The sequence below is a fragment of the Ambystoma mexicanum genome, chromosome 3q (genome assembly GCF_040938575.1).
Source record: "Ambystoma mexicanum isolate Mex_15411 chromosome 3q, UKY_AmexF1_1, whole genome shotgun sequence".
NCBI classification, from domain to species: Eukaryota; Metazoa; Chordata; class Amphibia; order Caudata; family Ambystomatidae; genus Ambystoma; species Ambystoma mexicanum.
The window spans coordinates 605,297,591-605,324,013 of NC_090926.1; the positions used below are offsets into that span (position 1 = coordinate 605,297,591).

General features: G+C 42.2%; 1 protein-coding gene across 5 annotated transcripts in view; it reads left to right on the forward strand.

The window, feature by feature from the left end:
• Window positions 1–26,423, forward strand: part of MYH16 (myosin heavy chain 16) — a 1,358,245-nt gene that overhangs the window by 1,229,482 nt on the left and 102,340 nt on the right. For all 5 annotated transcript variants that reach the window (XM_069654472.1, XM_069654473.1, XM_069654475.1 and 2 more), the window contains 2 exons: window positions 11,336–11,439; window positions 16,498–16,690. In XM_069654472.1, coding sequence (XP_069510573.1) covers window positions 11,336–11,439; window positions 16,498–16,690 — 297 coding nt within the window. The remainder of the gene's footprint in view (window positions 1–11,335; window positions 11,440–16,497; window positions 16,691–26,423) is intronic.

Here is a 26,423-nt window from a genome sequence, read left to right on the forward strand (position 1 = left end):
GGTGGAATGGAAGTGGGTGTGGTGTTTGGAATAGCAGAACAGCAAAGCAGAAAGAGTGGAAGCTACAGGAAGAGATAGCCTTGAGAGAGATAAAGGTGCTAAACGAGGTCTAGAGATCTGAAGAGAGGTTCCAGGAGGTGGAGTGAAGGTTTAGGAAGAGGTGTTGAAATATCTCCATAGGGTTGAGGAAGGGAAGAGGGAGCTTAAGGTAACAAAAGATGAGGCGTGGAGATAAATAAGGATACAGGAGGAGGAATTGTGGAGAAGAGTGAAGGTGCAGGACAAGGAGTAGTCATGGAGGGAGGTGCAGAGGGCGGTGGAGGTTTTGTGTGAGGCAAGAGAGAGCAAAAGGAGTGGAGACACCTGAAAGGACAAGAGAGGAGGATGAGGTGGAGGCATAGCGAACTGAGTACTAGTGCATGCAGGCTTTAAGGAGGAAGAGATGGCACTGAAATTGATGGAGGGGAACATCAAGGACAGGGTGCCAAGTTAGAGAAAGGGAGGATAAACAAACAGAAAAGTTGTTAAGGATTTCTTGGAGGTTCAGAGGCAGTAAGAGCCAGACAGTAAGCCAACACCAAACGACTGGTTGCCTCAGTAGGGTAGTAGAATGTTACCACACAGGCAGCTTTAGGGCGATGTCTAAGGCCAAGAGGCATTAGCTGTGGATTACTGGAAAGGTGAGCACTATCCCTAAAATCATCCTATTACCTTGTTCAAGCACAACACATATCTCAACTGTGAAATCATGCCTTGGAAGGTCTCTCCTGACTCGGTTGACAGTTTTGCATATATCAGCCACTCCTCACTGTTAACGTCACTGATCACAAGTGGCAGCCTACAACATAACATAAGTAGATAATTGCTGCACGCTACACATATACCAGCAACACATAGAAACACTACTACAATGTAAAGGCTGCTTTATTAACCACCTCTGGATATAACCGTCTGAACCATATTACAATTGTCCGATGCTGTAACAGTCAGGTGCAGTCCTGTTTTTTCTTTGTAATATAGTACTTGTATGTTTGCCTTTTGCCATTATGAAACAAGGACTACAAGTATCAGAAAGCAAAGTAAAAATCGGAACTGAATATCCACCCTCAGAATGAAATGGAAAAGGATCATGTTGGGAAGTGCGGAATGGGTACCCTAGAAACACTTGATACAAACATTAGACAGTAACCTCTGCCATTCCATCTACCCCAGAGCAACTCTAAAGGTCTGGCTTACACCACAGTCCACCATTCCCAACCGTGAGTTGCTCAGCATGATAGATGATTACGTTCTGTACTGTATTGCATTATGATATGACAGTCGCAATTTCAACTGGGTCACAGTACATTCATCTTCTTTAATCAAGCAATCAGGGATCTCACACATGCAACTACAAGCACAGCCAACACGTACAGTAGAGGAAGGTTAGTGTTCAGAGCCATGCACACATGTGTTTTGAGATGGAAAATGTGTACATTTCATTGGGACGAATGATATTTCAGGAGTGTGAATGGAAAAAAAAACAGCACAAATCTATGCTATGAAAAATAGCAACATTTTGTGGTCTAAATAATCAAGAGTATACTTCTAAATAGGCATAGTTGGCATTTATGGGCACACCCATCATCCCCAATATACAATGCAGTAACTGGCAGCCTCCGCCAACGATACACTAGGCAGCACTGTACACATCTTAATCATCTTAATCATCCTCATGTGTCGCCATGAAGCCCATAGGAGAGTGGATATGCATTACCAGGGCATCACACTTCAACATGCACTTGGCTCAGACAAAACCTTGTGCAAGGACAGCATGGTTTCCAAAGAGTGCCACATCAGCGATAGGAAAAAAGATATCGATTTACCAGGAGTCATTAGCTGAGACAAATGGTCTTGTATTGAAAGGTATGGTAGAAACTTAAGAACATACATTGTGGGGCTCATTCTCCATTGAGTCGTAATGTCAATGGAAGACGTAATAGAGCGAATCTTAATGAATGGTGTATACACGTGGGTGCCATCTAGTACACCCAACGTGGATGGTGCAAGGAAAACGGGGTGGGGGGACAACTCCTCCTTACCAGTCATACTTCTAAGTGCAACGATCACCAGTAGGTAGTGGCCACATCTAAAGATGAAGCCCTTCTTTAACCTGCTGTTGCATTTTCATTATGGCTGGGGGGATGAAGAGGGGAGGTGGTTGGGTTTTAAACTGTCGTTGCCTGGGCTGGTTACAGGGACTGTGGACCATTGGCCTCAGAAAAAAGTAAGAAAAGACAAACACCCTTCATAATGACATGATCTAGTTGAAGGTGCTGGTGGAGTTCTAGTGTTACATAAACAGGTTCACAAGCCACTGTTAAAAAGACACAGAAACTATATGTTCTTTAATTCTGTACCAATAGACCAGAAATGCACGGTTGCTACACATGCATATCGGAAAGAACGTACTGCCTCTGAGAAATTAATGGTTGTGGAACTTTTCTCTTGCCCTTATGTTCTGATTTGAAGAATATGTGAAGAAAGTTGACTGCATAGAAAGCACTTTAAGTACTAACCCCACCCCACACTTATGCACTTTAAAGAGTAGGCATGACCTAATAATTAGGCAGCCTTCCTCTAAAACACTATGCGCCTCAATAAGTTTGTCGGTCCAGTAGTAACGGCACCGGTGAGCTACCGGCGCCGTTACTACCGGACCTGCAAACTATGAGTTCTGCTCGTGGGTGCCTTTCTGCCCACCGGGTCTAACCTGGCGGGCGTACCGGCACCCACGAGCAGAGCATGTTGGATTCACCGGCGCCATTCACGAATGGTGCCGGTGCATCCGACCTCCCCATTCCCATTGGGCCCTAATGGGCTCATATGTGAATGGGGAGTAAATACTACCGGCACACAACAAACCCCTTGCCGGGTGTCGGTGAAAAAACGACTCCGGCACGGCTACCGCCAACGTCATAATGAGGCCCTATGTTTTGATGAAGATTAAATGTATGTGAAAATGACATGAATTGTTCTCTTTGTGTAGTGTGTAGTTTGGAAGTCTGTTATTTTAGAATTCTGTGCATGTCTTATGTATCAAGTCTGTTGCTTTTGATTCGAAATTAACTAAATAATATACTTTTTATGAGTTATAAAAAAGCTGAGGTAAAAGTGAAGCCTTCCTTCATTCCATATGTGCACTGTTTTCTACAGGTGGGTTATGGTTTCTACACAAGAGGGAGGGATAGCTTTTACTCGTTGTTCAGTTTTGAATATTGTTCAAGGCCAACACTAAGTGAACGGCGAAACACAGGTTTGCAGGAATTACTACATTTACATAGTATTTAAGCTGATTATGGGGTGGAGTGTGGGATTGTTGTTTCGTTGCAGTCGGTTTTAAGTTGTGGACCGTCTTTTTTTTATTTTTATAGAAAATATAATTTTCCCTACAGATACTGCAAACAGAGCTTGGAAAAGCAGCATCGTTGCAAAATGTTACCTTGTTTTTTTTTTTTTCTTTCTCTATGTTTGAACAATACGTATATTGACATATTTTCTTTCTTGAATGGCATAGTTTTGTGTGCTATGGCTGTCAGACAGGAAGTGAAAGGTAAGAATTGGAATGTGTGCAGCAAGGTAGTTGGCCTCAGAGCCTGCATTCTGATGCAGTGGAGCCTCTCTATGAGATTAAGTGTGCAGCTATGCCTATTTTATTGTGGTTATAACTGCGTTCTACAGGCTATTGAGGTGTTCATGGATTAGTGTAGGTATGTGTGCAGCTAGGCAGAGTTGATCAAGGGGTATAGCTGTATTTTATTGTTTGTTGGTGTACAGGTGAGAATGAGCCTATTGGTATGATTGAGTGTCTGTGCTTAATGGTGAGAGACCCCTATTCCTGGTTACTTTTCAGAGCCCGCTAAACTGACCGTGTCTATCCTGGTGGTTAGGGGTAATGGATCTCAGAGAGAAATTCCCTGACTAGTGCTGAGTATGTTGTCATTACCCGGTTAGACGTCATCATTTCTGAAGCTTGGTTGTAAGTGCCAGAGGGACCATTTCCCGGGCCCCTGGCGATTGTTTAAAGCGGGTGGATGGGTATTGCTGACACGTTTATAGTTTGTATTGTGGAACTTTATTGCATCAACGGTGTACCTTCAGAGAGCAGGAGTGCAAAAGAGGTGACTGATTCGAGGACGTAGAGCATATTCTCACGAGAAAAGAGCAAGTCCAACCAACCATAGTTGCTGTAGCGCCTCAAGTGAGGGAGTTCATAACATTATTCCTAGGTAGGCCAGGGTAACCTGACTTTCTTTGATAGAGCCTTGTGAACCCGACAGGTGACATGATCTGGCCCAATCTTAATGTTTGAAAGATAAGTGCTATTAGGCTCTGCGATAGTGGCTCTGCTTGTTAATTCCCAGATAGGTAAATCATGACACAGGTTTACAAGAACAGGCCCAATCGTATTTGACTGAGAGATGAGCTATTACGCTCTGGGAATTGTAGTTATGTGGAGTAGTTTGAGGATAAGTTGGCATGATAGCGGTTTGCATCTCCTGGAGTGATAGTGTCATGCTTACTTAGGGGAAGATAATGTTTAGATAAAGTTTTTTTGGCAGAGAACATAGGTGCTGTTGGCTCTAGTTTTGAGTCTGGGAATTTGTTCCAGGTTGATAGATACAGATAGATATCTCCTAGTCTTAGATTTTGGTGCATGTCTGGTCGGTTGACAATGAGCGTGTCTGGTCATAGCATATGATTATAGTGTTGTTAAGTCCCAGATTTTGAGTCGTGGGCATTTAAGATTGGAGCTCAAGGGGGGCATGGTCAGCTTGTTGGCACAAAGGGGGCTGCTAGGCCATTGTAGTCGAGGAATTTGATGATGAAATCTGACATGGCTTTACAGTAGGAGGATATGGCAATTTGAGAAAATATTTTTTTTAATTATATATATAGCAGTCCTGTAGTTACGGTTATGTTGCTCGACCCATAGAAAGAGCACTTTTCGGGGGCTTATAACTTTGCCCCCTCTGGATGAATCCTCACAAAACTGATATGGTGAGGTTTCGTGCAAGGGGAGCAAAGTTATAGGGGGATACAAAAATTTGTTTTTTCCCATAGACGCAGTGTAAAATAAATAAATTTGTTCATGCCTGCAGCCCAAACCGCTGGATGGATTTCCACCAAGTGTGCGGAAGGAGTGGCGGCTTGGTCCCGAAAGCGTGCGTTTGTAAATTTGGTGTAAATCCGTCCAGTATTTTTTTTTAATACGACCAAAAAGTAGGTGGAAAAGAAAAAATTGTGATGTCTGGGTTTGTTCCGCAGACTCACTTCCCTGTTCGGTTGCACCCTCCCACTGATTGGATGGTGAAAAACGTGAGGTGCGTCATATTTTTGGGGGTGCCTGCCAGGTTGGATTCACAAACATTGCCTGTAGTCTGCGGACATCATGGTGAAAACATATTAAAAAACGCAACATTGCACTTGTCAAACTAATGAATCAATCTCTGGAGAGGTGAGAGGTGAGGGGTGATAAGGATGAGATGGGATATGGCCTTAAAAAAACCCAAAATGGGTGGCTTTTCAACTTAGATGTCCGTGAAAAGTCTGGATGTCTGGGGCAGTCCTGTGATGTTCACGAACATCTGCAATGTTCGGGGACATCTATCCCTATTTCTGCATTACAGAGTTGGTGAAATGCAGTTTTTGGATGGTTTACAACATTGGCGCCACTCAATGAAACTGCATGAAATTTTGGAATTCCCTTCTAGACCCAACTCTGAATGGTTCTGCAAAGTGTGCTACTGCTTTGTCAAGAGGGAACAAAATTAGCTGGGGCGTCCCAAAATATTTTAAAGGCTTATAAATTTGGTGCCATTTGACGAATCTGCACAAAAGATAGCCAAATGATTTTAGAAATGAATGTTTTGCAAAGTTTGGTGGAATTTTGTCATGAGGGGGAAAAATTGTAGGGGTGGTCTCAACATTTCTATATATATGGCTTAGGTTTTCAGAATGATTATTGACCGAACCTTGAATGTTTGTGTAAAGTCTGAATGGATTTTGTCAAGTAAGAGCTAAGTTAGGACTATTGTATGTACGTACATTTTGACAATTTTCTAAAAATAAAAAAATGGGCAGATTTGCAGCAAACTTGTGTAAGGAGCATTGGCAAGACCCTGAAAGCATGGTTTTGCAAATGTGTCTGTGTTTTATTTTTTGAAAAGTGTCATAATGTAGTTACAAAAAATAGTGATTACCTTTGGTGACTGAAGTATAGCCTGTGGCCATTGGCAGTGGTCATATTGTCTGGGTCATGGCCCACGAGGGACCAGCAATGTGTTTAAAGTGGGCATGCCCACTAGAGACTAGCTATGTGTTAACAGTTTTTCAAAATTGGGATAGGTTTGAATGGGAAAAAAAAATCTGCTCGTCGGTACAGGTTGAAGTGCTGGATGAGGTTGCAGCAAATATGCATGAGGGTCAGCAAGAACTTCAAAGCATGCATTGCAAATATGTCCTGTGTTGTTTTTTTTGGAACGTGTGAAAATGTAAGTACACAACACAGTGATATAACAGTGATGTCTGGGCAATTGGCCTGGCAGTCAGCAAGGAGAAATGTGTACTGTAATTTGCTTATTGGGGTATGTGGCATGGCCGAAGTGGTAGGTTTGAATGAGAACAAATATTCTGCTTGTGGTTTCAGCCTGAAGTGGTGCACTAGATTACAACAAACTTGCGCGATGAGCATTTGCAAGGACTTGAAAGCATGTTTTGGGAAATATGTTGTGTAGAGGTGGAGCCAAGTACCCCCACTAAAAGCTCCTCCCAAATGTTGCCCATATGTTGGGAGCCAGAGTGTGAGACACGTGCAATGCCAGTGAGAGTACCAATACTGAAGAGAATCGTGGAAGTAAGATTCCCATTGAGAAAGGAATACATGTATGCACGTCAATGATGGCCATTTCAATGAAATCCCGGAAGAAGTGTGAAAATTGAGCAAAAGAGAAGACTGGTGATGTCATAAAGAGTAGAGCTGGCACATCCAGAAGAGATTCAGAGAGATGAGAGAACATAAACAATCTGTAGGCACTCTAAAGAGGAGGTGCCAAAGATGAGCAACATTTCGGGCTCGAGATGAAGATGCTCATGCTAACAGAAATAATGAAGAAGATATCAAGTCGTTTACAACTGTACAGAAGCAGTAATGCAAGTAGACAAAGTATTCTTAAAGGCTGGCTATGTAGTAAATAGATTGTGGCGATGTGTCAACGTATATGTGTAGGAAACATATGAACTATGAATGATTCCACTATGCACTTTAACAGAGCTAGATCCAGTAAAAAGAAAGGTTTTCAGTTAGAAATCGGAAAACTTAACCATGGAGGTGAACCAAGTAAGTGCATGGCTGGCTCAACACCAAGAAGTCAAGGCCACCTTGGGCCTGACTGTTCGAAGCAGTGGTTACAGAACGTGTGAAAGAATAGAACTCCTGTCTTAGGTGAGGAGTGAGAACATTGGAGACGTCAGAGGTTCATCATTTAATAGTATTTTAAATGCGGAAAGACTCAATAACATGGTCTGCAGTCACGTGGTTGGATGAAAATAGACACTGGGACGAGTTGTATTGAAACCTAGAAGACAGAGTATGCCTATACTCCCTCATATTCTCAACCTCAGAGAACATGTTTAAGGCTAAGTTCAAAGCTTAATTGACTGGCAGATTGCAAGGGTGATGATAGAGGAACAGGCAAATTGGTGGGAAGCTATGGTTATGACCAGCCCATCAGCACCTGGATGTAAGCGTGCGTGCTGCATGCGTAAATGGAATATTGCAGAGGGGTACAAGGGTGCCAACTAATTGCAGTGGGCCACGTAATAGAGAGCCCTATAATTTGAATAACCAATGGGATGTCATGTATTTAATGATGTTCGTAGTGACCTGCACTAAAGGAGGGCTTAGTTGCCCCACCTGATGTTAGAGACCCAATCACCTTCCTAATAAGTATGGAACACATACCTAGATGTTCCCATTAAGCCCATCACCTTCCCAAGTAGGTTTTTGTAGTTTGCCATGTAGGTTGATGTCAACGATGACGAGTTTTCATTATAAAAGTAGTTTTTCTATGACATGCATTGAGTGCTAAGATTGAGCAAATTTGTTGATGTTTGTTGTAACTCCCTGTTTTAGATAATTGATATTAAAACAGTTACACTTTGCCAACTTCCTGAGTTAGTTTGATTATTGATGTTTGAGGATATTCTGCATCTCCATCCATCTCAAAATATTGCTACCTCGTCTTAAAGTGCTGGGTCGGACACCACAGTTCAGTTGTATTTTATTTTTCCAAGGCTTAAGCATGTAAGTAGAAAAAATGAACAATATATATTTGGTGTCTGGGTAGTGGGCGTGGCCCTCGGCAAATGCAAATGTGTCCTCTGGTTTGCTTATTGGGGAACGTGGCATGGCTGAAGCCCATGCCCCATGGATTTGGATACTGGGCATGGCTGCAAGTCATGCAAACTAGACATTGGTTACATTATTAGGGTATAGCGGACACTGAGTTAAAATGCAGGGCAGGTGCAGTGAATAATAGGGGTGGTTTGGTTGTTCTGGGGTCTTTGTTGAGCCTTATGCCGTAGGCAAATGAATGATGATATGCATCGCCAGTATGCGCTTCTGGTAACGACAGACATAATATGTTTTGCAAAAAATATGTTTCTTAAAGGAGGTTATAGTTCTTTCATAAATATGAATGAAAAGAGGAATTCATAATAACTCATATACAGTGATGAAACACCATGAAACATTTTCACTTATGAAAACCTATTAAATTGATAGAAAAATCATTGTTAAAAGGATGTTACGGTTAAGATGGATCCCAATCTTCGGACTCATCTGCTCCAGTAGTCATCAAGCGGCGTCCCACCTTGGCATCACTTGGCATTTCCCTCCTGGGTTCTCATAAGCACTTGCCCATCCATACTGCCCCTTCTATTTATGCTCTTCTGTCACTGCACAAGGCATATGTGCATTTATAAGGGAAATGCAGATGCAAAAGATTTGTAGAAAAGTGTTAAGTGTCAGTTGGTGTGTGGAAGCTTAATATGGCCATAGGGTTATATGTACAGTTTTTGTAAGTGATTGATGAATGTGAGACTATTTGAATGCAGGCATTGAGGGAGTGCTACAAATATAAAATAAAAAAGGGTAGAAGGGCTGCCCCGTGCAATGGTGTGCACATGCCATCTGAATCTTTTCATGATCCATGGCCTGGAAAGGGGACTGTGGAGACCGCGGATAGTTATACATGTCCATAAATTATGGTCCTTATTGTATGCTAGTCAAAAGTATTTGGGACACAAAATTGTTTCTGTCCTTTTATATTTTTCTCTACTATACAATTGTCGTTATTCTCAAAGCATAACAAACAATGTTAACAGAAATGTTGGAGAATCGTATTGAGACTAACTACTTTACTGAGAAATGCAATGTAGATGGAGTCTATAAGATTATTTCTTTAGTTCTATTTTTTACTGTGAAAGGTGCTTCCTAAAAGAACCTTTTTTGTGTGTTTTTTTATTATTATTTGTATGCAGGAGAGGTCAGATGTTGTTTTTGGGAGGAGGGTCAGAAAGTAAGGTGGGGAGGGTAATGAGGGAAGAGGCACCAACCACAAATATGGAGGGGCAGGTGGACAGGGGAAGATGTTGCGCGTGTGTTATTTCTAAGGTAGGGGCAGTGTTTCTCATGCTACTTGATTAGAGCTTCAAAATTACTCCTCCCTGCAGAGTAGTGTGTTGCAGTACATACAGAGTACTGTTTTCGTACGAAAAAACAGTCTCTTTTATCGCTTGCAAGGAAGCTGGTGGGATTTTGTGTCCCACAGAAGTTGCCTGTGTGGTTACAGTATTCATTGAGGAAGATGAGGTGGATGAAGGTGAAGCCTTTGGTACATTCCCAAAAGTGGTAAAGAAATGCCACAACCATGATTCTATCTGGGTGCTAGAGGTAGGCACTTCCTCCACCTCATCTTCTTGGTCCTCTTCATTGTCTTTTGAAGTACTGCACTTTTTTTGTTGTGTAGATCCTCCAGCTGCTGGTGGTGGTGGGGGCTCTTGGGGAGGAGGGATCACAATAGCTGATGCAATTTTTAAGATAAATAGCAGTTTTGCTAATATTCTTCCAAGTATGTGCTGTGTGCTAGAGTGTTAATGGATAATGAGTAACAATACGTGTAGGAGCTGTGCAAGGGTACATTTTGATCTTTAAAGTTCGTAGATGAGCTGACAAATGCAGTTCAGAACTATTTGCAAAGCACAGGTACATTCGTGAAGTGCGGATGCGTTCGCAGACATGTCATCATGCCGCGCATGTGGTTATGTGAATTTGTTTGAAAAGTACGCGATGACGTCAGTCATTCGCGAATGTCAACAAACACAAAAACAGTGGAAAAAGTTGCAAAAAGTGCATAGAAGTGTTAATAATGATGCTGAAAAGGTGGGGAATCGCTGAGTTTTAAGGTGTAAAATGGACAAAAATGTTGATATATTGGGGTAAGTATGATATTAGTATGTTATGGGAAATTTATGGTGGACTGGTAAAAACCTATCAAACGCACTGAAAAAACTTTGTTAAAGGGACACTATGGTTAAGTTGCACTTATAAAAACCTATGACGTACAATGAAAAACCTTTGTTAAAGAGACGTTATGGTTATGATATGATATGGCATTTATAATGAGCCTATACACAAGTGTTTCAAGGCGCGACGAGGCAAGGGAGGGGAAACAAAGGGAAGACAGAGACAATGATCTTACTAGGCCAGGTGACATTGAGATGGCGCAAGTGCAGGGTAGGCGGGAAGGGGAAAAGTGCGGGGGTAAAGGGGCAGTGGGCAGTGCAGTACATAGGATAACAGTAAAATAAATAAAGACAATAAATAAAGAATGCGGCCAGCTGCTGGCAAGTGCAAGGGTAAGTGCAGACATCAGGTGTCAAGTGCTGGTAGCGGGCTATAGGCATACATAAACTGTCTCCAAGTGCAAGGGTTGCCAGGGGGGCAGTGCAGGTGTGCAACTGGCGGTGGGGGGATCTGGACCAGAGATCAGAGGGAAGCCAAGTAACATGTGCAGTTTCAGTTTCAAGTAAAACTGAAAAACTTCAGAAATGTGCCAGTTATGGTAAGATGAGCAACCATATCTCGAGCCACCATGGTGCACTGCTAAGCCTAACACTCAGGACATGAAAGATGACATTGCAAATGATGAATGAAAGGGCCAAAGAACAATAACACACAATACATAAAGCAAAATTCATGGAAAATACCTTCTTTCCCTATTCTTATTTACAGGCTGAAGAAAGTAAGGTTGTCCGATTACAGGTGGAATTGTCTCAGGTTAAGACAGAAATCGATCGAAGAATTCAGGAAAAAGAGGAAGAGTTTGACGCAACAAGGTAAGCACTATGTGAAATGTTAAAAAATAAAGGCCTGAAACTTTAAAAACACGTTAAGGCGCATCAATGAACATTTATGATAACTGATTGGTTAGTTAATCACTATTAAGCTTCAAAACTGGATCTCATGCACTCTTCAGTTTACACATTAATTTCTTTTCCAATAAAAAATACCTTCTTATTTTCCCCTTTCTGTACGTACGCGGAGTCTATGAGAAGATTTGATGCATATTATTGCGTTTTCCTCTGTCCTGTTTTGAAATCCAGACAGTGCTGTAATACTGCAATGTGTGCAGATGTCTGTTCTCGTTCCACACCCCTTGTCACTATTTGCAACAGGGTAGTATCTTCCCCTTATCTGGCTCATTTGCTTAAACCAATAATCAATGGTCCTCATTACGAGTTTGGAGGTCGCCATGCCGTTTTTACCGGCATGGCTACCCCCAAACTCAGGTCTGGGTCCTGCAAAATGGGAATAACCAGGCCATTCCGACCTTTGCGGGCCCGGTAATTCCCATTCACACGTCCCGGACCCGGTACGTCCCCATTCCCATTGAGCCCTAATAGGGCTCAAAGGGAATGGGGAGGATGGTAACAACGGACAAGTTCGTAACGGGACCGTTGCTAACTGCACATCTGGTCTGACCAGGCGTGAAGAACGGCCCCGCAAGCAGAACCTGTAATGTGGCGTTAGAGTGATAACAGCGCCGGCAGCACTACCGGTGTCATTATCACTCTACCGCTAGGGTCACAATGAGGCCCAATGTGTGCTAGAATTGCTATTCTTCAAATGCTGTTGATTATTTCTCTGCACGCATTCTGGCCTATCAGAAAACACGAATAGCCATTCACATGTACACAAGCACTTATATGCAGTTTGCTCTGAGCTCTTTAAGAACATGTTATACTTGTATGTCAATACGTATGTTGTCTTGATGTGCTTATCTTGAGAGGCTCATTCCACTTGTTGAGCTACGATAATTGCATCAAGTTTAGGGTTTGTGGAAACAAGTGAGGTAGCTTGGTTGGATGTAGTGCCTTCTGAGTGTGTTTGTAATATTGCATTTTATATTACATATGGTCTTGTAATTTAATGTTGAAAGTCATTCCGCACAACGAAGTGCATAATTGTTGTGCACTGTTGAGGACAAGCCTGCTGGGTCACCTCTTCCAAGCAGCCAGCAGACATGCAGTCACTGAGCCTCTGTAAACAATGTATATTAGATATAATTTTAGTTAGTAGTGTCATTTTAACGAGGATGTGTTTATTGTGTGAGTGCGTGTTTTTAATGTGTGTCCTCTCAAATGAATGGTCAATGAAGTTGTTATGATAATAATAAATATTTTTTTATTTACTAGGGTTTCATAATGCACCACCAGATGGATCACATTAGAGTGCAGGGGCATAATAATGGTTGGGAGTGGGAAGGGTGTGGGAGGAAGAGGGTTGTGGGGAAGATGCACAATCGTGCAACACAATGTCATATTCCTGGAACTATGAAGATTATACATTAGGCATTTTTTGGAGATCTTTCTGGTTACAGCTGCAACAAAATACATCGATGAGCAGGTTTCCCTCAATGTTGATATGGTGAGTCAGGCCCTGCCAGGCTCATATTCCACTATATTAGGACCAAGTTACTGCTTATATTTACCAGTACAGAACAAGACCTATAATGGTGAACATGCATTTCCCAAAGTGACAGAATGTGTGTTGATGGTGGACGGCTATATACACCCATTGCCCTAGGATGCCCTTTGTGGGATGCACAGTATTCTAAAGCTGATCTCATATTCTGTACGTTGCCAGTGAAGATCTTTAAATATCTGGCCTCTGGCATGATATGTGTGTGTTATCATGTGCCAATTTTGAATGCAAATTCCACTTGTGCCAAGAAGGTGACAGAGTTTTCAAGATTGATCTTTTTTTTTTAAATGGTTCAGTAGCCCAAACATAATGGGCAGGCAAATGGAAGGTTGTTGGTAATTGGATTTCCAAATTGGAACAGCCCCAGTCTTACTGCCATTCCAACAATGGCCGGGCACCATCCAATGCAGTAAGGCTAATGATTTCTCTCTTTGGCAGCGATCGCTCCATATTCTATGGACCCCCAAACGATTTGCTTTAGTTTTTAACCTGTCCTGAACTTTTAAAGAGCATTTAATTTCCTGGGCTTTTGCTCAATTGTCACAGGAAACTGATCAGTCCTTCACACTATCAGTACTGGGAAACCATGTTCCTCTTTTGTCTTTTTACTTTTTACCTATTTGTGTAACATTTTAACAGTGCAAACAGAATCGTACAATGCAGTGCACTGGGGGAAACTTTTATATCACCCTAGACTTTTACAGTGGGGATTTTTGGTTACTTGTATATGTGCTTAAGGACTAGCTGGTGGCAGCAATTACATTTTTAGCATTTGTGCATCCTTTCTAGTATGCACATTCGCTTTTACTGCGTCAGGCTACTAAATGTGGCTAGGGCACTAAAAGATTGTTCGCTTGGCCTTCTTCCTGCCTTCTGTGTTCAGGAAATCCCCAATATGGTCATGCATATGCCTGGGAAAGTTGCTGTTTTTGCAGGCTAGTGCATGCCATTTATTGTGGACCTAGAAATGGGTCGGCCTTTCTGGTCCCATTCCACAACTGTGGTGCCTGAAATCTGGTGTGCATGCATGAGTGAAACCCTCAGTGGTCCTTTATTGGACCACAGCTGGCTGAGTGAATGGTGCAGATTCTTACCATTAGTGGCCTGGTTTTTGCCATGAGCTTAGATGTTGTAGCCAAGTATCCTGTGTAGCAATGCAGCTGACTGAAGGCCTGTGGACAACTTCGAAGAGGCCTGGTGTCTGTTCCTGCAACTGTACTCTTGAAGCCCTGCTGGGACTATCTGATCTGAGAAGGCCCTCTGTGGTGCTTCGACCCTTGGACTGGTGGGACCAACCAGTCTCAATGTCTTCTTGCATTCTTGCAGCCTGGAGCTCTCGCAATCGTTCCTGGAACACCCGTTGGATGGGCCTGCTCTGAATTGGGCTACTGCACCAGGAGCGTCGCCGTTCTGCACTTTCACCTAGAACTTTGTTAGTCGCCAGCTTGTTCTACAAGTCACCTTTCTGCCAAGCTTCAGCTTCCCAGCATCAAGGCATACTGGCTTGGAAGGTCTTCTTCGATCGCGACTGGAGAAGCACTTGCTGTCACCCATGTTCAGTGACTGTCACTCAAACCAGCTTTTCTCCTTCAGGTAGAGTGTCCTGAAGAGGCATTGGTACCTACTGCATTTCTTCGTCTATAAGGGTTGCACTCAGCTCTTGAACCTGACCGAATCTGCCTTGGACACACAGCTCCTGGGCATCATCTACTGCCAACATTGGCAGAAAAACACACCTCCAGGGACTCAAGTTTGGGTAGGAGAAACCGTGCCCCAGTGAAAGAGATAGAATAAAACCATTTGGGATAATGTATGAGCATATGGTGTCTGAACTTACCTTTTACTTGGAAAATATTGGCCACAAGTATTGCACAACATGTTTAGGTAACCCAAACAATTGGCAGTAATATGAAGGTTGCATGTACGTGTTGCTGGGAAATGTGGGGCTGGTCATACCTGTGACTATGCAGATGCAGAATGGCCACACTTGTTAGTGAGCATGTTGAAAATGTTCATACCTCTTGCTAGATAGTCTTATCTTTTGTGTTACTGGGCACATAGAGAACAGTCATGCCTGTTGTTGGATATATGGGTTTGAAGAGTACAAACCAGGTGAGAACGTTTATCTGTACATATCCTACTTGAGAAAAAAAGGTAACTTGTTTTGGTTAGGCCAGAATTCTGTTTTGGGGATTCTTCCTCCCTTACTTTGTTGATGTTCTAAATCTTTTGCTGGCTTCTGTGGTTTGCAGCCACTACAACCCTTTTCCTGGTGTGCGGTCCTCAGTACAGAAATGGCTGCAAGGGCAAAGGTGGTTTTTAAGCAGCTAAACTACAATAGTATTTATCTTGGGCATGAAAGCCTGTCATCTACTATGTGTGAAACACACACAACCCTCAATATTAACTGTTAAAAGAAGTTTATTTGTATTCTGCAGTATTGTTAAAATCAAACTATAATAAAAATGCATGCAACATTCCAATTCCTCGTACAAACATTGGGATAAGATACACAGCAAATATATCAACATGTTGTTACACAACACATTAACCCATTACTTTGTATCTGCCTATATCCATTGTATTGCCCATCTGGAATTTCAATCCATAGGTCTATGTTATGAACACTCAATAGAGTCCTTTTCATACTTGTGTACCATGGGCACATATATATCTCTCCTCATGAATCAGTCCAAGGATGAGGGAGTTATACACCTCGCCTAGCCTAATGTGTTCAATTCCTTCATGGTATTAAATGAATCTCTTCCAGATGCATGTGACAATATGAAAACACCCCTTAATTAAATTGTGTGACTTTTGTGAACAAATATAATAAAGTATTAGTGTTTGAACACAAATAGAGGCGGATTAAATTCCAAATCTTGGGCGGAAAACAACTACATCCTTTCCCGCACCTTGGTTTTCCGATTAAACCCTTATTATACAAAAAAATAAATCTGTATCTTCTGTATTTTCCTTTCATAAGGCAGACATTGTTCTCGTGTGTGTGCACTCCTGCACCTGGAGAAAGAATAAGGGGGCAGTATAACTGTAATGACGTAACAAGTTTGGAAGAGACCCTGACCATTTATAGCAGGGTTGTCCAACATGCGGCCCGAGGGCCACAATGCGGCCCTCCAAGCCATTTTATGTGGCCCTCGAAGCCCAAGAGCACGGACAAAGCATTGGGGTTACTTTTGTACATTTTGTATTTATTTTATACGCCGTAAGCGTTGTGGCTGTAAGTGCAGAAACAGGATTAGGATTCTAGTCTACGCCACTGGGTTACAGCCAGCCAGACCTACCATTCCACAATAAGTAAGGGTGCTTCAGCTCTTTTATTTACAGTGATTGCATTTACAATTAAATCAAGTGTATATTTTAATACTATACTGTGTTCATGTCTTTAGAAAGAATCACCAGCGTGCATTGGATTCAGTACAAGCCAGCCTGGATGCGGAGGTGAAAGGTCGTGCAGAAACCGCTCGCGCTAAGAAGAAACTAGAAGGTGACGTCAATGAGCTAGAAATACAATTGGAACTTTCAAATAAAAACAACAGTGAGCTGGTAAAACTGGTTAAGAAATTACAGCAGCAAGTGAAGGTAAAGGCAAAAGAATATGAGCGTTATGAAGTAGTTTCATGTTAGCTCATTCTTAACCTATGCATGTCCACCTCCATCCAGCTTAATTATTCACAGTGGCTCCTTTTTTATGAAAACTGACATGCAATTACCCACCCCATCAGTTTTCAGGACATCTGGAATGCCCATCTGTTCTGCAGCATTACTAATCCTCGGCTCCTTTTTCTGCACTTACTTCAGCCGGCCTCTCTGTATAGGGCTTCTGAAATAAAAGACAGAGTGGTTTTATGTAAGCACAATAGATTCGCAAACAGGACATCTGCTTAACAAAGTTACACTTTCAATCTAATGTCATTGTGGTGTGGACAAATGTGATGATGTAGAAAGAAGAGCCTAGAGGATGACCAAAAAAAACAGGGAATATGGGTCATTACAAGGTTGCCAGTCAGGAAAAAATGGTGCCGGTAAGCTTGCCATTCTGCCCACAAGGTCTGACCTGGCGGGTGGAAAGGCAGCCGCTCGCAGACCTTGACGGGTGCACCGGCACCATTCATGAATGGTGCCGGTGCATCCGTCCTCCCCATTCCCATTGAGTCCAATGGGACTCTAATGGGAGTAATATTTTACGGTGCCCAGCAATGGTCAATTACCGGGACCGCCGGGGCTATCATGCCCCGGTAAATCCCCATTGCCGGGTGCTGGAAAACAAACGACTCTACCACTGCCTCATAATGAGGCCCAATGTCATGCTAGCACCTCAGCTGTCAATTTCCAAAGATCTTTGGGTGCAGCAATGTGCCGGCAGATCTCACATGTGGGTCCTTGATAGGTAACTTGCGAGGCGAAGGGGGTGGGGCTGGCTGCTTAGGCAGCCACTCCTGCCATATATATTCAAATGTCCGGCGTGTTTCTGATACTTGAATATCTATTCAGTCGCTAACCCCAAGTGGATGGGGGGTTAACCCAGCCCCCCTACACCACTACAACCGTAGGGCCAGTGAAGTCATTTACAGTGATTGCCTTAAAGGGCACATCTGTGCACATGTATGTTTTGCATTTTCACCTCCTTTAGGGAAAAGCAGAATAAGGCCATGGCTTCTTTCCAAAGTTCTGGCCTCATTGATCTTCCTCTATTTAATTCTATTGCTGCCAGAACTTTGAAAAGACACCATGGCCTCCTTCGGCTTTTCCCTGCACGTGATCTCCTACAGAGGAGTCCAGGCACAAGGGAAAGAGGTGCAGACCTGCCGCTAATCAAAGTGCACCTGGTTGCGAACAGGATAACTTTGTGTTCTGGTGCACAAGCGCTCCTGTGTGTATTCTGCACCGAGGCTGGTCAGCAAAAGTGAATCTGCCCACACAACACCATCTTCAGCAGGCAACTGTTTTGACAATCAGCCCACGTACAGAATGCAGCTGTTTTGCTCAGCTGCCTGTTTATAAGGCATACAAGTGAACAAAAACGTGTGTTAATCGTACACTCATATCTAAGATCATGTCTACGTAAGGATACTTAAAGGCAGAACACAAAAGACATTATTAAAAGATCATACAATTGCTTATTCTTCATATCATAACCCCTTGAAATGATGCGAGTGGCGGCACAAGTTCGACTCAACCTGCTCTATATAGTCTTAAGAAGCACGGTCTTAATGCACGTAATGGTGGGACACATCAAGTGAGTAGCTCTGTTGAAACATTTGACTATGTCCAATGAGTACCTTGCCCACTATGCATCCTTCTGCAGAATGGCAAGTCTGCTTTGATAAGGGGTACTGGCATCCCTGTGCCGGCACACATGCAACAGGGGTCACATCGCGTCACCCGAGCATGAGGGCCAGCTTTCAGGTGGTGTGTGAACCCCCTGTTGCCTGCACCTCACTCCTATTCCCAGGGTTGTTATTCTTGCTAAGTGGGCCCAGGAAGCATTCAGGACGAGCAGAGGCTGTGGATCACTTTGACCATTGAATGATTGATCTTGGCAAGAGAGCGATTCCATGCATGTTAATCCAAGTGTTTATCTACGTGGCTCAGCAGACACTTTTAAGACAGTCATGATGAATTGCAAAACGACTTAAACACGTGTTCGAGATTTGTTTGCTCACAGATAACTTTAAAATGTACATCCAAAACTAAACTTGCTTTTATCATGGTTGGTAATCACTTTTGTTGTTCAAACACTGGTATTCTTGTCTGGGTCCATCCGTGATAACAATACTATAATATAATAACAATACCAATAATAATAATGATAATGATAATCCTTTGTCCAGATATGTGTAACTTCCAGGGCTTCCTTCCCATATGACAAGAAACCACAAATGAATTGTGAAATATTTGGTATGTATTTAAAATCAAGAAGTGTGTTCCTCAGGATGTTTTTGCCCATTTCGCTTAGCCAATGTCAACAACAAAATGTCTGAGGCAGCCATGCCTAGATGATGGGTCCAGGATGACTAGGAAATCAGGTCTGGTGTGTACAAATGCAAGGTTGAATATATAAAGTACATGGGCAGAATTGGAATACGTTCTCTCATTATCTGTTCTTTCCTCCGCTTGATGCCTGCGTTATCCCCAACATGTTTCATTGGTAGTCACGGCAGGTGCTACTCCTGACCCTTTTCCCTAAAGTTATACCAAGTGATAGCAGAAACACACTAAAACCACGTGCTTGAAGAGGCATAGTGCACTTTCCAGCATGACCATGAATACAAGGTAGTAAGTCTAATCCAATCTACATGACTAATTCAACTCTTTGATGTGCTGTCGAGACACATCTCTATTAGTCACAAACACAAGGGTAGGTGTGTCATAAACCCTCATTCCATGGGCATAATCATATATGACAGCAAAAAAATAAGATTAGGTATGAAGGTGAAGTCAGGCCCAAAAAATGTCATTTTGGGTTACTTTTATGTAGCCGCGTTCCACTGGCTTTGTCACAAAAGAATAAAAAACAAGTGGACACCATACATAATTCCCAAATACACAATAGTTATATAAAGTGCAGTATGCACAAAGTGCACCCCCCAGACTGGGGGAGAGATAAGGAGAGGATTATATATGGTGCATAAGCAACCTTCACCTCCTGCTCGATGAGGATAGAGGAAAAATGTCCCAATTGATTCATAAACCAACACAATAAATAGATTCAATTCAATGGAACAACCGTTTTGAATGCATAGCAGTCATCAGGCATTTTTTGTCATTATGCTAAATTCTATGGTAAATGGAAGAAAAAAGACTCTACTACGTGAGACAATCTAAGGTTGAGCTGGTTGTCTTCAGAAATAGGATGTCTTGCGCTCTAAAAAAAGGCGGATGACAACTTCCCTTTCTTCCTAGTTTCAAAAGATTCCCAACCGTGTGATGGGATAGTTTTCATCAGGATATGCTGCCTGTATTTGAATTAAGTGACGTGCACAGTTTGCCAAAGGCCTCAATCTGTGATCGCCGAAATAAACAGTGTGTCCGGATCACAGTGATCATCTCTGAATAGAGGATCCCATAAGGACCGAAGGCAATGACTCCTTAAGGTGAAAAGATGTAAAGTTATACAACTCCATGCGTGGAAAATAGCACACATCTCTATTGGCACTTCTACTCAACCTGCATTTTCTTGCTTTATTGTTACCATTTTGAATATTATGTTACTACGGATAGATGGAGAACTTTGTGTCCCTTAACACATAGACCCGACAATTTGAATACAGTCAGCTTACCCTCCTATTGGTTGTTGTTGATGTGATGAGCCATAACATCTGTGAAACCATTAAACTTTCGATATATTTCTCACTTCATTGACAACAAGTCTACTATTCCATGCAGTATGGACCCACGATGCCAAACATGTTACAGGTTTAGTCCATGAGTACCTGCTTGTGTGGTACTAAAGAGAGCTTTACAGAATTACAGAACTGCATTTAAGTATCCACAATAGAATTATTAAAATCAGCAAGAACCCCAGGTAGTTATAGAAATTGTACCAACACCAGATCACAAGCCACATTCAAACTATACATTATCACCTGACGTTACCTGGGTATAATGTTCCTGGCTCATTGATGAACGATAGGAACAGATCAGATGATCACGTTATCAATATTTCATCTCTGCCCATCCCCTCTCACCACTTACTTTTAATATTTCACTTTTAATATAGCAACTGGCAGCTATAGTTCATGGATACTTGCACATTGAATGTTAGGCTGCTGCTAACACACAGCAGGCACATACTACTGACATAGTACTCAGATACTCTGTACTAATCCACAACATAGATTGAGAGTTACCAATAGCAGATTGATATGCGGCTCCATCCATCCTCACTTCCCAACAGTCTGTCCCTGTCTCAGTAACCACAATCTTCTTAAAGATTGAATGCAGTCACACTCCGTCCATCCCTATCAAATCCTTAAATTAGAGATAGGTGAAAAAAACCTTATTGCACCAAATAGAACTCCCCTATTTCCCTTCCCAGTTCTCTTGTTTTCCAAATGCACTAATCTCTAACACGACCAACACTTGGTGCTGACAAAAAGCAGTGGTCTCCCAGCAACATGGCTTTCTACTACACATTGACGAGTTGAAAGCCCACGCAATACTAGGGTCCACTTGAGCACCTCTGAAGTCCATCACACAACCAATCACCAACCTGATCTAGCTACCAGACTTATCTGTACTAGATTATGCCATCATTATAAATCAAACAACACATAACCTTTTCCCTTCCTACCGATAATGACCATCAGTTATCACATGCACCCATAGAATCCACAACTGTATGCCTCTACCCTTGTCCCTTTGAAAACTTTCCGTCTGTACATACTTCGTATTATTTCCTTCTGCCTTTTCTCCTCATTCTCCCCAATCCATGTTTATCCTCTTCCTGTTTCTGCCTTTACAAACTCCATTTTCTTCCTGTGGATGGTTAAAGATCTGATAACACCCAGACAGGGTCACAGTACGCCTAATTTTCGGAGAAGGATTAGTTGCTGTGTGACCAATACTTTGGTGAAGGGTGCCGTAGTAATGCTGAAAACATAACATTAAAACAAAATCTCTTCTAACTTATTACCAAAGGCATTAGTAGAGCTTTCAGCACCCCTGTGATACCGAATTAATTGAACAGCACCTAAAAAGTATCAATCCATATAATAGAAAGTTCTGTATACAAATACATGTTTCTGTTGTTCGTTTTTCCTGTGATTTAGAGCTTATGACCTTTCAGGGGGTGGGGAGGGGAGGTCTATGTGCATACCATGTGCCCTGAGAATGGAACATAAGGTGTTTGAGGATGTGATATGACCACAACTTAACGCCTGGTTCTCACCTCATCTCAAAAACTTGAGACTCCAAAAAAGGAAATTAGAGTCCATATGGCAACATACCCTCACTGAATAAAACAAATTGATTTTAACTCCAAAGACTACAAAAAAGAAATAATCTGCAAAAATAAAGAGCTTTATAATGAAAGAATCTTAAAAGCTAGCTGTAATACAAAATAATTATTTGTGATACTATGTGAAATGGAATCTCCCACTCCGCCCATAGATAATGCCCACAAGGATAAACTATGGTGTACAAGTATACAGAATGCCTTAACCAACAAAATAACTTTACTTCAGAACAAAATAGCAATAAAAAAGCCTCCCTAAACAACCACGAGCCACAACCGACAATCCCACTAGAAAAAAAAGAACATTAGAACCATTTAAATTTACCAAAATATCCATCCTGGAAACTGAAAAAATCATCTCTTCTCTAAAACCATCCAACTGTCAAGGCGACAACTGCCCCACTCAAATAATCAAACATGCCGCGAGGGACCTCGCCACTTTCATCTCCAAACTTATCAATGCCTCCTTCGCAACCAACACTGTCCCTAGCAATTTAAAAGAATCCTGGGTCTTACCACTACTAAAAAAACAGACTCTAGATTGTAAGAGGATTCAATTCAACACTACAGCTAAGTCAATGCCTAGTCTGGGATACTGAATGGAAACCCTTATTGATATATCTTTATGTCCAGTTCATGCGTTCTGGATGACTACCCCTATATAACACCCCTCTCTTGGAATCCCCCTGACCCCACTGAGCCAAGAAGTAGTTCTGTTTTGCAAGTTAAAAAGGTTTATTTGATAATTTAAACAATAGATATATATATCACACTTTATAATAATTAATAATGGAATATCACACTTAATCTGAGCAGTAATCAATAATGGATAGTCTGGCACTAGCACACTTGTGATTAGGAACAGAAGAATAAGGTGGTAGAGAATGCTTTATATAAGTTCAGATGGATGTAATGTTGAATGAAAATGCAATACAGAAAATACTCAATATGATTTCAACAAAACAATGTAATCACTTTTCTCTGGCAATCCCCTCCCCCCTTTATGCAATGCAAGGAAATGGAAGGAAAGCACACAGTTCTCAGAAATGCAATCAACTGTAATTCAGTTCACCCCAGCAAGATTACACTACAGAAGTTGGAAACACAGGCCCAAAATGCTTTTATATGTGCTGGCAATGAAGTGAAAAATATGCTAGAATGCTTTTAATTCCCTCTAGAGGTTCAGGGTGAGTGGTATCTAGTTAATATTAGTCCAGGCTCACTATAGCAATGATTCAGGGATGGTTCTTAAGAGGCAAACGAATTTTTAGCAAGGAAAGCAAGAACTGCTGTTTTCACACGTGGATAAATTTGCAAATCGCGGCAAATTCGTGAGTGCGTTTTTCGCGATTGCGGCAAAAGTATCGGGGGTAGGAATGCGGTTCTAAGTCTGTAGGAAAGCAAAGATTCTAAGCTTTCAGAGGAAAGTTACTGCAAGTCTCTAGGACAAACGGTCACGGAGATATGAGCGATTAAATAAAGGTAGTTTTTCGGATTTGGAATGTTAAAATTCAAAGTGACAAGTGCAGCTTGCAACTAGAAATGACAGGTGACAGCTTTACAAATGACAGGTGACAGGAGGCAGTTCTACTTAGATTAAAATAGCTTGAATTATATTATTTTAACTAAGAGATTGGTTCTGCACAGTTCTGCTGGGTACTCACAATATATTCTGGAAATAGATGGGCCTCGCCACGGATCTGGTCAGGTTTTAGACTGGACTCTGGTCTGGTCTCTGCACTTCACAGTGATCTGGGTCAGCTCTCTGGTTCTGCTAACAGTGGTCTGGGTCAGCTCTGCTCTCTCTGGTCTAGCCTCTCTGGATTCTGGAGATTGATGGATTTGAAGTCTGGATCTCTGGATGTTGTATGGTCCGGCAGAGCGCGTTGCAGCAAATGGAATTCAATGTCCCTATCTGTCCTGACCGTCTGCTTTTATGTGTTTTGAAAATGGGTGTGTGTGCAGCATCACTAGGCTCTACCCCTCTCCACTTGTCATTGGCCACTTCATCCTCTTCCCCTTGATTGGGGGAATGAAATGAAGTGTCATCATGATGAGGTCTGTTTATGATACAGAGAACCCACCCCTGTCAAATTACACACAATCTATATTTTGACCCAAAAGACATAATTGCACAGGTACACATTTGTTTAAAATTGCATGCACCCATCACATATCACAGGAGGTATACCCTGTCCAAATCTGCTCTTCCTGGGAACTTGCATTCAGAAATGGCAACATATTTCACTTTTTGGTCAGGTTACCAATATCAGATTCTTACTCAAATTTATACACATGTGTGCAAGCCATGCAGGCATTAGTTGATGAAGTATCAGACTTTTAACATGCATACATTTTAAGTAATACCCTCTTAACTGCTAGCTTGCCCCCAGATCATGCCACCGGTTCTAAAAACCTCTTAAAATGTGGGCAGAAAAATCACAAGAATTATGGTATCATTTAAATAATTTTCACAAGTCCGTACTATGAGTTATTCATCTTTTTCTAAAACCATATTCTGGCTACAGGGGTGTGGCTTTTCAGGTTGCATGGTACAGAAACCAGTTTTTCCACTTTCTTCAAGCTCAGCCTCTGTCTCCAGTTTCTCCCCCTCCCAGTTTCTGCCAAGAGGAAGCCATTTTTATTACCCCTGCAATAAACCATCTGCCTGGGCCCTGGAAGGCCCATTGTTCAAGAGGAAGCCATTTATGGCCACTTTCATAAACCCTCGCCTGGGTCCTATGTTTAGCCTCTAGCAGTTCCTTGGTAATCCAATCAGAGAAGTGCCATATCCCTTTTGGTGGGAGCAGCAAAAGGCAGCTAGGCCTGGGAACACAGCAGTTGTGCAAGTCTCATCTCCTGTCGGGGGTAGCTGGTGGGCAGAATTCAGTTCCTTAAGCCAGGTTTCAGATAAAATGTCACTTTTGTTCCCCAGTTTAAGTCAAGACAATTTTTTACATATGCAGCTAGAATGCTGATTCTAAATTTAAACTATGACATTTAAACAATTGCAACCTATGTGGCACTCAAAGTAGGTCACTCATTTCTTTTAAACATTTAGATTTTTTTTAGTGTCTTTCAGTCCAAATTTACTTAAACTGCTGAAATCCACAGCTCAGCCAGTCTGGTTATAAACCTTCAAGTCACTTCAGAATATAACTTTACATTGGATGCACCTCTCAGTAAGTCTTTCTTTGGCCTGCCTTCATGTATTTAGTTTTACACAAAGTCTGTTGTTGTTTTAAAACGCCGGCTTTCTGATAGTGGTGAGTACTGGTACTGCACCCATTTTTGGGATTTAAGAAAATGAATTCCCCACAATTCTAGGTTGCTTTTGGCAATCAGCATTGCCATTCCCAATGGTTTCAGACTACTGTGTGGGTAGTCCAATGGTGGTTTTAGGCAGTGCCCTTCTGTGCCCATAACATCGGCAAAAATGAGTGGCAGCCTATTCTTCATGCATTTCCCTGTGCATGTTCTGGGAAGCTCTGGCCACCATGATGTTTTCCATGTCAGTACTGCACAGTTTTGTGGTAGGGCTTGGATGCGTGGATAAAAACATCCCACAAGCCCCCCTCTTGCGATGGCCATTCTGTTTCACTGATAGGACTCGCAAGACCCGGGATGTTTCCTCATCTTCTTCCAATAGATGGCACAGTTCAGCATCTTTTCCTCCATCCGGTCAGATCGATCGGTTCTCCTCGCCGGTCCTGATGGGAGTATTGGGCGGTACACTGGGCCCCTTGCGTCTCTGCTCCCGGTCTCCGGATCGTCCTCCTTGGCCCGTCTCCAGGTTTTCTTTCTCCTAGGACGACAAAGGAAGAGCGGCAATACCTATTCATGGACATTTTTTCCCCCACCATTGATATAGTGGGGTGGCATATAAATTTATAGTCAAAACATATGGACATGCACATTTCTTTTTGCATTCAAAAACGAAAACACCCACATTGAGAAACTCAGAATTTGATAGGCGATATGTAGGATATTTTAAGTTAGAACTGAATTAATCTGAGACAGTACCCTCTAGGATTCCAGAGGATTCCTCCAGTTGTTGCAGAGTGAGCCTGGGATGGCAACACTTCAACTGGTTTATGTGGACCCACTTGTCTTCCCCCTCTGCCAAACCGCCTTTGGGGATGCGGCTCTTGTAGGCCACAGGGGAGATTTTGTCTATAATCTCAAAGGGTCCCTTCCATGTAGGCAAAAATTTTCGCTGTTTGGCCTGGTTCCTTTGGAAATTGTATAGATAGACCCGGTCCCCCACCTGATATTCCTTCCTGGAAGTTTTCAGGTCATAGTGGGTCTTCATGCTATCAGCTGATCTTTCTAGATTCCGCTGAGCATAAGCAAAAG